Genomic DNA, 11,079 nt, shown 5'->3' with positions numbered 1-11,079 from the left:
TCCCCTATTTCTCCGGAGGAGATCCTCTGGAAATGGCCCCCAATCTAGCTGTTGTTGTCGCTCCTCTGCCGCCGTAGCAGGCCAAGGGAGACTACTTCAAGGAGGTGGAAGAGGCGTTCAAGAGGAGAAATGAAGAGCTGGAGAGGGAACTGAAGAATAGCCTGAAAAGGAAGGAGAAGATGAGGGAGGAGCTGTTGAGAACCTCAGAGAGACTCAGATCCATGGAAGAGGCAGAGGAGAGGCTCTGCTCCCAGCTAGGAGAGCTTGAAGCCAAGGCCCTTGACCAGGATCACACCTATTATATCATGTCTCTCATAGACCAGCTCTCCCACACTCAAAAGCTCCATCAGGCTACAAACAAAAACAAAGCTCGTGCCTAGAATCCAATGAGGCACATTGGAGAACAGTATTCATCGGATGTTGATGCTTGGTCTAAGAAGATAGTGAGGATCGTCATCAACGACGTTTGTCATTCCGTTTTCCATTTTCATTAATGCCGTTAGGATAAGGTATAGGTTGAAGAACCTCTCGAGTTTTTTCGAGAGGTTAAAGAATAAGGCCCAAAATATTTTCTCAAGTTTTTCCATCGGGGTCACACTATTTTGGTGCAGTTCCGATTACACGATTTTGGGATCCCGCATCCCACATTTTTCTCATCCCATCCCCTATATATTCCCTTTTCTTATCCCCATCCCACAAACCAAACGGAGCCTAAAGCCTCAAGGGTAATTAGACGAGGCTTCCCCTTCTTCCCTTTTCTTTTCACCATGATTGCATACATTTTGGATGCCTTTTTGGAGAAGGATGTCAGACTCAATCTCATTCAAGACTTTAAGGTGGGTAGAGAGGAATTCTAAGTATCTCAACTACAATATACAAATGATGCCATAATATTTCTATAGGTGCATGCTAACAATGATTATCTTAAAAACATGAGAAGATTCTAAGGTGTTTTGAGTTTGTTATAGGGTTAAAATGTAATTTAGCTAAGAGGAGCACAAAAGGAATTAATATCTCTTTGGAGTTAAGAGGAATCCTGTGTTGTAAAGTAGAGAGTTGACCTTTAGGCTCCGTTTGGTTCTCGGAGGTTCAATCCACAGAGTTCTTAGAGGTTCAATCTGCAGAGATTAATCCACCGTTTGATTTCCCTTCATTGCTAGTGAATGCCTTGGTGAGGATTGTTCGAAACTAGAATCCCTCGTGCGAAACTGGAATCTCGCATCTGTGAACCCAGATCTAAGTTCTACCATGGAAGAAAACCTTCGATCTATGTTTGCATTGATTTGGGTCCTACCATGGCGGAAACATCTTCAAACTGTGTTTGTGAACTCAAATTTAGGTTCTATGATCTATTTTTGCAAGCACCAGAAAGTAGAAGGGAAGGAGATTACCAGCAGCGGTAGTGGTGGTAGAAGGTAGAAGGGCAAAGGAGATTACTAGCAGCGGTGGTGGTAGTGGTTACCAGCAACGGCGGTGGTTACCAGAAGGGAAGGAGAAAGTGAAGGTGGTGGCAGCAGAAGGTAGAAGGGCAAATCCAACAACGGTGGTGGCGGTGGTTACCAGTAGCGGTTGTGTAGCAGCGACGGTGGTTACTAGAAGGGAAGGAGAAAGTGAAGGTGGGTCAGAGAATGAGGATGAAGAAACTCAAGTTTTTCCACCGAGGTCGCACTATTTTGGTGCAACCCCGATTACACAATTTTGGGATCTCGCATCCCACTTTTTTCTCATCTCATCCCCCATTTCCCTTGAAACAAATGAGAGAAAAAATGAATATTTTTAGAATATTCCCTTTTTTCTCATCCCCATCCCACAAAGCAAACGGAGCCTTAAAGTATTTAGGCTTGTTGTTGGGAGGAAAGCCAAGATCCTACAACCTATGGGCTCTAGTTATTGAAAGTTGTGAATGAAAGTTGGAATCTTGGAAGATAAATTATCTCTCTACAAGGGGCATGCTCATTCTTATTAAGGCCACCCTTTCAAACCTGCCTATCTTTATCATGTTCACTCTTTAAAATACTTGTCTAGGTGAGGAATCAAATCAAGAAACTACAAAGCGACTTTTTGTGGGATGGGAAGGTGGAAGGAAAGATCATCTAATAAAGTGGGAGAAAGTTTGTAAGCCCAATCAAGAGGGGAGTTAGGGTTAGGTTACATCTTGGAAAGAAACATTGCCCTCTTGGAGAAGTGGCTATAGAGATTTCCTTTGAAGCAAACTTCTCTTTGAGCTTCAATAAATCAAAGTGTGTGTGGAAGGAACATGAATGGGTGGGATACCAATCAGGTTTCTTCACGTTTCCGTAGTCCTTGGAAAGGTATAACTTCTCCCTTTGAATTTTTCTCCCCTTTCATGCATTTTAGACTATGAGATGGTAATCGAATTAAATTTTGGTCTGACATGTGGTTGAGACAACAACCCCTCTTATTTAGGCTAACCCTGGATAAAAAAGTCACCATCTCTTCGGCCATTTTTAGAGGAGATCATGATCTTTCTTTAAACTTTTATTTTCATAGAACCTTATGTGATGTAGAATCTCAAAATATCTCTTCACTTCTATCCTCTCCTCAATCTTCTCATTCCCTTTGGCTAGAGATAAGAGAATTTGGTGGCCTTTTGCAGATAGGCAATTTTCTACCAAATCCTTCTTCTATATGTTAGTGACAGGGACAACTAACTTCCCTTCCCCTATAGGAAGATCCAGTTCTATACAGTCCCTCTAAAGTCTTTTTTTTTTTTTTGTGTGTGTGTGTGTGTGAGGGGGGCGGCTTATTATGGTAACATCAATACATATGATATGATATTTAAGGAAGAGGAAGGGACATCTTTATGTTGCTCCCCAGGTCTATATTTTGTGCATGAAAGATGGGGAGACTTATGGACAAATTCTTATAAATTGTGAAGTTGCCCAAAGCCTTTAGCAATTTTTCCTAGACATCTTCTACAAATGCAACTTCCATTAGATTCCTCCCAACTCGGTGTCTGAGTTCCTATTGCAATGGCCAAAGTGCATCTTGAGTAAAAGATGTGCTTTATATGGAAAGGTAGATTTTCATACGGTGTGGTGGTGCATTTGGGAGGAGTGCAACAAATGAATCTTTGAAGACAAGTGCTCCTCCATGGAAAAGTTAAAAGGAAGGGTGATTTCCAAATCAATTCCTAGCTAAAGGTGACAAGTCTTTTTCGAGGCATCTCTATGAGAGATTTAGAAAGAAACCCTAGGTTGGTCTTGAAGTCTTCATGTCAAGTAGTTGTTCATTCTACTCCTATGGCCCCTAGACCCTCTGTTGAGTTCATTCTCCAATTTGATGATAGTTGCCTAAGCAGGCTTAGCCACAAGTGTTAGACATGGATATGGTAGAAATGAAAATCTAGTTTGGGCCTACAATGGGCTCATTGGGAAGGCTAAAGCTACTAAAGCTGAGGTGCAATCTTTGCTGGTGGGGCATGGGGTTGAGGTTTGTGATGCCCCTTAATATTTCTTCGGTGGTGGTGGAAGGAGACTCAAAGGTTGTTATCAACTTGATGTCAAACCAGCAGGAGGGGCTGTAGAGATTCTCTCATCATCTCAATGAAATCAAGGTTATTTTGTCATAGGTGGTCTGTGAGACAATGCTTTCAAGTGGATGCCTAGAGATTAAATTTAATGGCCAATGCGCTACCTAAATCTAGGGTGGGAAGGGATTCATTGTATAGTGACATCTTGCTTCCTCTAAAAGCACTTCTTGTTGATGATAATTACCTTTTCTTGAGAAAAAAATTGAGCAAATTATTTTTATTTAACTACCCATGAGATTTAGGAGTTCATTTCTTTATCCAAATGGGCCAGGTACCTTTGGGTTGGAAAAGGATAAAAGAATTTTTTTTCTTTTTTTAACATGTTTTTTATTTTTCAAGCAATTATTTAATCATGAAAAAGGGTTAATTTGATCATTAAAAATAGGATAGAATACAAAAACCTCCCATCAAGTTTTTTGACAATCATAAAAACCTCCCCTCTAGTTTCATTTTAATAAAAACCTCCCTGAACTTTTAAAAACCTTGACAAAAACCTCCATTCCATCATTAACCCAATGTAAAACGTTAAACTGATGCGTCGGTTTTTTAGAAATACCCATTCTACCCTTTTATAAATTATTTTACATCTTGAAACTCGACAAAAACTTCTCTTCATTCTTTTTCAATCCCCCATCCCTAAACTCCACCAACTCAAAGATGGGTCGAGCCTAAACTCCATCCCCAAATGTTAGACTAATGCTTCATACTTCATCGAGTTAGACAGTTAAACCCAACCTATGATGGCAAATTCCCAAATCTAGATAGAACATTCCTTATGGCACGTTTGGTTGCCTAGAAAGGATGAGACTAGAAAATATTTTTTTTCTTAGATTTACATCTCGTGTTTGTTTCCCAAGGAACGATATGCTAAATAACTAGTTTCTTGCGTTTGTTTACTAAGAAAATCGGTCAGTTTTGCAATGTGATGTTTTCAATTGCTTGACATTGTTCACACCAACACATGCAATAACAAGGTATGTTTGTTAAGGATAGTCTGTCCACGTCCCACACGTTTCCCTTCCCATCCCTGTCACTTTTAATAAGGCCTTGCTGGCTAAGTTGGCTTGGAGGCTGGCCAAGGGTGAGGATAGTTTGTGGGCTCAAGTTTTAAGAGCAAAGTATATTAGAAATCGATCTTTTCTAAATGATAATCTTCCCAAATCAGGTTCATGGGGATGGAGTGGAACACAGACCTAATCAATAATACCTTTATCCCTCCAATTTCCCAGAAAATCTTGGAAATCAGACCCCCTATCTTCGATTGGGATGACAAACTAACTTGGGTTGCTGATAAGAAAGGCTTTTTTCCAATAAAATCTGCCTACTTTGTTGCAAATAAGCTAGCTGAACCTACAATTTCTCAAGGTTTGAGAGACAAACAACTCTGGTCCCAAATCTGGAATCTGAAAGTGCCCCAAAAAATTAAACATTTCCTTTGGCGTGCTTGCCTTGATGCAGTGGCGGTTAAAGTGAATCTGGTTAAGAAGAGAATTCAAACTATTTCCACCTGCCCTGTCTGCTCAAAGGAAGAAGAAACAGTTATACATGCTCTCTGTGAGTGTGACTTGGCAAAAGCCTGTTGGTTTGGTAGCCCTTTGGGATTTAGAATGCAATCCCTCCCTCCTGTTTCATCTTTTAGGCTATGTTTGATTTGAAGGAAAAAGTAGGGAAATGAAGGGAAAAGTAGGGAAACCTTTACAAACCTTGTATAGGTTTCCTTGCCTTTCCCTACTCTTTCCTTCAAACCAAACACAGCCTTAAGGAGTGGCTAATAGGTTATTTCTCTATGTGCAATATCATTTTAGAAAGGAAGCAAGAACTAAAATCTACTTTAGCTCTTCTTTGTTGGAATATCTAGCTCCATAGGAATGATATTATTTTTAAAGATGCCTTACCTAACCCAAGCTCTGTTATTGGTAGGGTCCTGAATCAGCTCCAAGAACTTCAAAAGATGGAAGCTACTTCATCACAAACACAACCCCCTTCTAATGGGGAGGCTGTCAATTCTGTTTTTTGGACTCCTCCTCAAGCTAATTCTTTGAAATTAAATGTGGTCGGAGCTTTTTTGGCAGTCAATACAATAGCTTTTGGTTTAGTTTTCAGGGATCAAAGAGATATTTTTGTGGTGGCTAAGTGTGGCAAAGCTTCAGCTGTCTCGGCCCTTCAATCAGAGGCTCTAGGTGTCCTAAATGGTTTGTTGTTTGCTCGAGAATTGCAGTTTAAGAAGGTGATTATTGAAAGTGACAACAAGTCACTAGTTAGTTGGCTCAAAAAGAAAGAGATTGATTGTCTTGCAGAGATTTCTACTATAGTTCAAGACTGCTTGAGAGTTGCTAGCTTTTCTTATGTCTCCTTCTCCTTTGTAAAGAGGTCGGCAAACAAAGCTGCCCATGTTGCAGCTCAAAGAGGTCTCCTGGGACCAGAGCAGTGGCTGGATGCTGCTCCTTTTTGGTTTGTCGGTGCCCTTTCTGATGATTGGTTTGATGTTTAACTGTGTTTTTTTCTTCTGTTTCTTTTCTAGTTTTCACTAGGTGGTAGCATTGCTTGTTTTTCTGTATGTATCCTGTGTTTATGTTGTTTGTTCCCTAGCTTCGGCCTTTCTTCCTGAATGAAATATGTTTATTACCCAATAAAAAGCATACCATTAGTAAAGTGATAATGCATTTGCCTCCTTTGCACCCTTCTTATTTGACATCGATAGCTGCTCCAAGCTGCTGCATTTATTGTAATATGACAAAGCTACTCGTTTCCTATCTTCAATCTCTACACTTGACTTGCTCACTTCCCCTTCTAATTTTGGTTATGAATCTATAACTTGAAGCGTAGCAGTTGTAGCCTTTTTCCTCTGCCTCTTTACTACCTCTTTGTCCATGATTATATCCATTATGCTTGAATAACCCTTCGGTAGCATCCGATACAACAAAACCATTGTCATTCTCTCCTAATCTTCAACTGAATCAAGATCATGATCGTCTACAAACTCACACCGTTCCACAAAATTCATTGTCCTATCCGGTCTGTGGTGCAAGGTGAGCAGAAAATATGCCTTCTCCAATTCAAATCGTGAATATCCCCTCCTCAACCCAATCAATATGCATAGTAATCCACATTGTACACCTCCCCTTACGCATCCTCTTCAACTCCTAGATCTTCACAGTAAGTGCGCGGAGGTTTCTGTGGACATCATGGTATCGAACATTTTGATTCTTCCATGCCCCTGGTAGCTTTTGGTCTCCTCAAGTGTCAAGTAATGAACACAATTGGAGAAGCATCTAATGGTCTTGAATAGGGTGGCCCGTCCAGCTCACGTGAGTTAAAGTTTTTAGCACTAGGAATGGCAACGGGGCGGGGCACCCCCTCCCAGTTCCCACACCGAAGTCACGATACCTTGCCCTGTATCCGCCCTGTCCCGGTTGGCAAAGCATCCATTCCCCATTGGGGAAGGGGAATTCCCGAATTTTCCCCGCTCCAAGGCAATTACTAAAAAATATCTATTTTATGGACAATTTATACATATGATATAGGAATTTGGGGGGATTTTAGAATTGAATTATAATACTTTAGGGGTAATTCCAAAATAAAATTATGGGATCCTAGAATTTTAAAAATTTAGGGAAAACTTGGAGATATTATAAATATCAATATTAAACCTAAGAATATTTTACTAATTTACCTTCGGGTTCGGAGAATTATATACAAAACCCGTCCCCACCCCATACCCAGTTTGGGGAAAAATTATTGTCCCTATCTCTGCCCCATCCTTGTTTAGGGTCGGGGAAAACCCGCCCCATTCGGGGTGGGGCGGGGCGTGGCCCCGGTTTTACAGGGGAAATTGCCATCCCTATCTGGCATGCATGCACGTGGTTCTTGCACGCTGAGTAAGGTAGGGAAATAATTCTCCTCAAGGTAACACATGTCCCATTGTACGCATGGCAACTTGAACTTGGACTTGACACGCTTGTCTTTCACCACATGCCTAGTGTGCTGACATGTCAAGACGAAGAACTGTGATCCTATACAAAAACTTTCGAATGGTACATCAAGGATCGAGCATCGCGTTCGTTTCATGCACAACGTATTCATCGAAGCTACCCGATTCATCGTTAAGGATATCGATAAAGCTCTTATCAGATCCAATGAGGGTTTTATATGTGAAGCTAAAGGAATGGAGGGGGATGCAGGAGGGAGAGATGAGAGAGAACATGGCATTGGAGGCCATGGAGGGGTCGTCCAAAAGGGCATTAGCGAGGAGGCAACAAGCCGTGAAGACTAGAGATTGGTAAATCGTTGGGTGGGTTTGTTGGGAAATGGGGTCATTGAAACTCTGAGGAGAAGTTCTGAGGCACGTATGAAGACACTGTCTTTAGAATGTTATTTGCCCCCACTCAATTTCACCGAGTTTGTTATTGGATTATAAGCAAATTCGTTCCCAAGATACAACAGAGCCTTGGGTGAGAATCTACAACCAGCAAAGTTGAAGAGTCTCTGAAGAAATCTTTTGTGAACTGTAGCAGACTGTATTGAGAGAGAGAGAGAGAGAGAGAGAGAGAGAGAAAGTGATTTTCGAAAATGTTGTGTGTATGTAAAAACTTGATTTGTGCTCCTTAAATAATTTCTGAAGTCATGAAGGTGTATGTAAAAGCTTATTTGAAATTGTGACTATTTAAAAGGTAGTTAACAATTAATGACTGTTAAATTTGAATTGTGCCTCTTGATCACACCCAATTGAATCATGACCGTTGATCACATCAATGGTCAACATTGCACCAAAACCAAAGTTGCGCCTCTTGATCACACCCAATCGAATCATGACCGTTGATCACATCAATGGTCAACATTGCACCAAAACCAAATCCGCCATTCGCGAGCAAAGTGCACCTCTAAAGCGCCTCATTACGCCACACACACACATGCATGCATTGCACGGTAATAAGCCTCCATACTCTCATCTCTTTATCTAAGGAGTGTAAATCAGCTCCTATTAAAAAACTCAAAACAAAACTTGTAATTTTCCAATGTGGGACAAATTCAAAACTGGTTTTTATAAGAGAAAAAATTATTTTCCAAAACAAATGTGCATGTGTAATTTCTCATATAATTGACCTATCAAACCCATTGGACTTGATCTATAATGAGATTAAAATCCAACAGTATTTGGAAGGGATGGTGCGCCTAGAGAAGACATCAAAGAATGGTTGGTCGTAGTGAGAAGACGGGTCGGCATGTATATAGATGTGAAGAGATTTGTTCTATTGTTTTGTAGTTGGATTTGATTTGGAAGGAAGAAGCGCTCCCATAGTAAGGCAAATGGGAGATCCGAGGTAGTTAGAAATGTAAATGCCAATTTCTTTGTTGTGCCAGTGGGTGATGGGTTTCGGTTTACTTGGCCGGCGATGCAAAACAGAGATTTGTTGTCTTTTGGAATAATTGCTGGCGATGGCTACGATCTATTGACAATTTTGGTTTTGATTACAAAAGGGTAGAATGTGTATTTGAAAAAAAAAAAAAAAAAACTGATACATCATCTAATCATCTAATGCTTTCCGTATGATCAATGACGGAAGGAAGTTTTTGCCAAATTTTTTAAAAATTTTAAGAGAGATTTTTATTAAAATAAAACCAAAGGGGAGGTTTTTATGATTGTCAGAAATTTCAGGAGAGGGTTTTATATTTTATCCTTAAGGCCTCGTTCGCTTTTCGATAAATTACTTACCCGGGTAAATGCAGCCTAGGTAAGTTTTTCCTGAGAAACACTTACCCGGGTAAATGCATTTACCCATGTTCCTTTATTTCTCATATAAATAAGGCAATGACCATTTTATCCATAAAAATTCATTATCAAAAGGGGTATTTTTGTCTTATTCAAGTGTTAGCAACTTTCCCCCTAGGTGGGAAAGTTATTTATCCACCTAGGAGATGAGTATCAGTTATTCGGGTAAATGATACCTAGGAAAATAAATTTTCCTTGGTCCCTACATAAATCTGAAAAAAAAAAAAAAAAAAACAAGAGATTCTTGGTTAATGGGAACCAAAATCCCATTGACCAACTTTCCCCCCTCTCAAAATCCAAAAAAAGAATGCCCCCTAAAAATAATTAATGGCATAGCTGGACCACTTCACTTAATGGTCATTGATGGTAATCTAAGGGGAAGGTTGGATTCCAAAAATTCTCCCGAGGTTCAGAAAAAGTCATGGTAAGTTAAAAAAGAAAAAAAAATGTGGGGAAAAAATGAAGTTAAGTTTTAGATAATAACAATTTAACTCACTATAAATAAAAAAATAAAGGGAGAATGATAAAACAATAAAAAAAATAATGAGAGAATGACAGTTCAGCCTAGGGTCAGAATTTTTAGGCCCAAAGTACAATTGGGGTAGGTGTCGGCTGAGAATTAATGCCAATTCATGGGCGAGCATTGGTGCATAGAATGGGGGTATTTGACATTTTGAATGTTTATAGTTCTGCATTGGAATTCTAAGATCTACAATGGGCCTGTCCATACTTTTTTGAAAAATAAAAATACATTAATTCTGCTAGTAGGTGTTTGGCATCGGTGTTGGGAACATTGCACCGCTTTTTCATAGGTGTTGGGCATGTGGAGTTGAGAAAACAATGCTTACATTTTGTTTGGAACTGATGTTGTCAAATAGGTTGTTTTTTTAAGAAAACATCACTGTTTTGTTTGGTACCAATGTTGTAGAACCGTTTTTAGCATTGATTTAAATTATACAACATCCAAGATGATTGCCACATTGATACCACATCATTGCATTGTTGGCAGCAATGTGTCGTTTTCTCAAAAAACATTGAATTTGGCATTGCTTCAGACTACACTTCTTGATTTCCAAGACATGGTCTGAAACAACGTTTTTCTAAAAGAACTGTACCAAGCAAGAGCACATTTTCTGAATCATCGATTTCTCTTATATGACACCTACGTGAAAACGGCATCACACCAAACATCACCTAATTAATGATTTCTTAGCATTTTAACCGTTGACACTAAGGTTGTGTTTGGTTTTCATGTCAAATCAAAACATTATAATTTTTAGGAAAAATTCTCAAATAGTACCATGTACTTTGGGCCTAGTGTCACTTTGGTCCCCAAACTTTAAAATGCAACAATTCAGTACCCAAACTTTCAAAACGTGACAATCTAGTACCTATCGTTAACTAACTGTTAACCAGTCGTTAAGTGACATTTAAAAAAGACATAAATTCCCTTCAAGTGTCATCTAATTTTCTTTATCAACCATCTAAATGCTGATAAAAAATTAACAATCCCAAATCTATGTTTGTTCCATTCAAGAAAGTTGGGGTCATATTTGTATGGACATTATTGAATAGAAGATGTAAGATTTGAGACTGTTAATTTTTTTGTCAATATTTGGATGGTTGATAAAGAAAATTAGATAAAACTCAAAGGACATTTATGTCTTTTCAAATGCCATTTAACGGCTGGTTAAGATCTAATTAACCATAATTACTGAATTATCACGTTTTAAAAATTTGAGTATTAAATTGTCGC

At 39.3% G+C, this 11,079-nt stretch overlaps 1 protein-coding gene and 1 pseudogene across 1 annotated transcript; one reads left to right on the top strand and one right to left on the bottom strand.

The window, feature by feature from the left end:
- The first annotated feature begins 5,504 nt into the window (after window positions 1–5,504).
- On the top strand, window positions 5,505–6,044 carry LOC148789609 (uncharacterized). The gene has a single exon (XM_088893066.1). It carries the CDS (start codon window positions 5,505–5,507, stop codon window positions 6,042–6,044), a length of 540 nt encoding a protein of 179 aa, XP_088749192.1.
- Window positions 6,045–6,197: 153 nt separating this feature from the next.
- Window positions 6,198–10,465, bottom strand: LOC148789608 (glycosyltransferase BC10-like; annotated as a pseudogene).
- Between the last annotated feature and the right edge of the window lie 614 nt (window positions 10,466–11,079).

This window comes from Nelumbo nucifera, chromosome 8, assembly GCF_055504915.1.
Source record: "Nelumbo nucifera cultivar China Antique chromosome 8, China Antique-T2T, whole genome shotgun sequence".
Taxonomy (NCBI): Eukaryota; Viridiplantae; Streptophyta; class Magnoliopsida; order Proteales; family Nelumbonaceae; genus Nelumbo; species Nelumbo nucifera.
Note: the sequence above shows the minus strand (reverse complement) of the source record. Positions and strands in the feature narration are given on the sequence as shown.

Excerpts from the sequence above, each read along its gene's own strand:
- LOC148789609 (XM_088893066.1), top strand. The coding sequence starts at position 5,505 with ATGGAAGCTACTTCATCACAAACACAACCCCCTTCTAATGGGGAGGCT.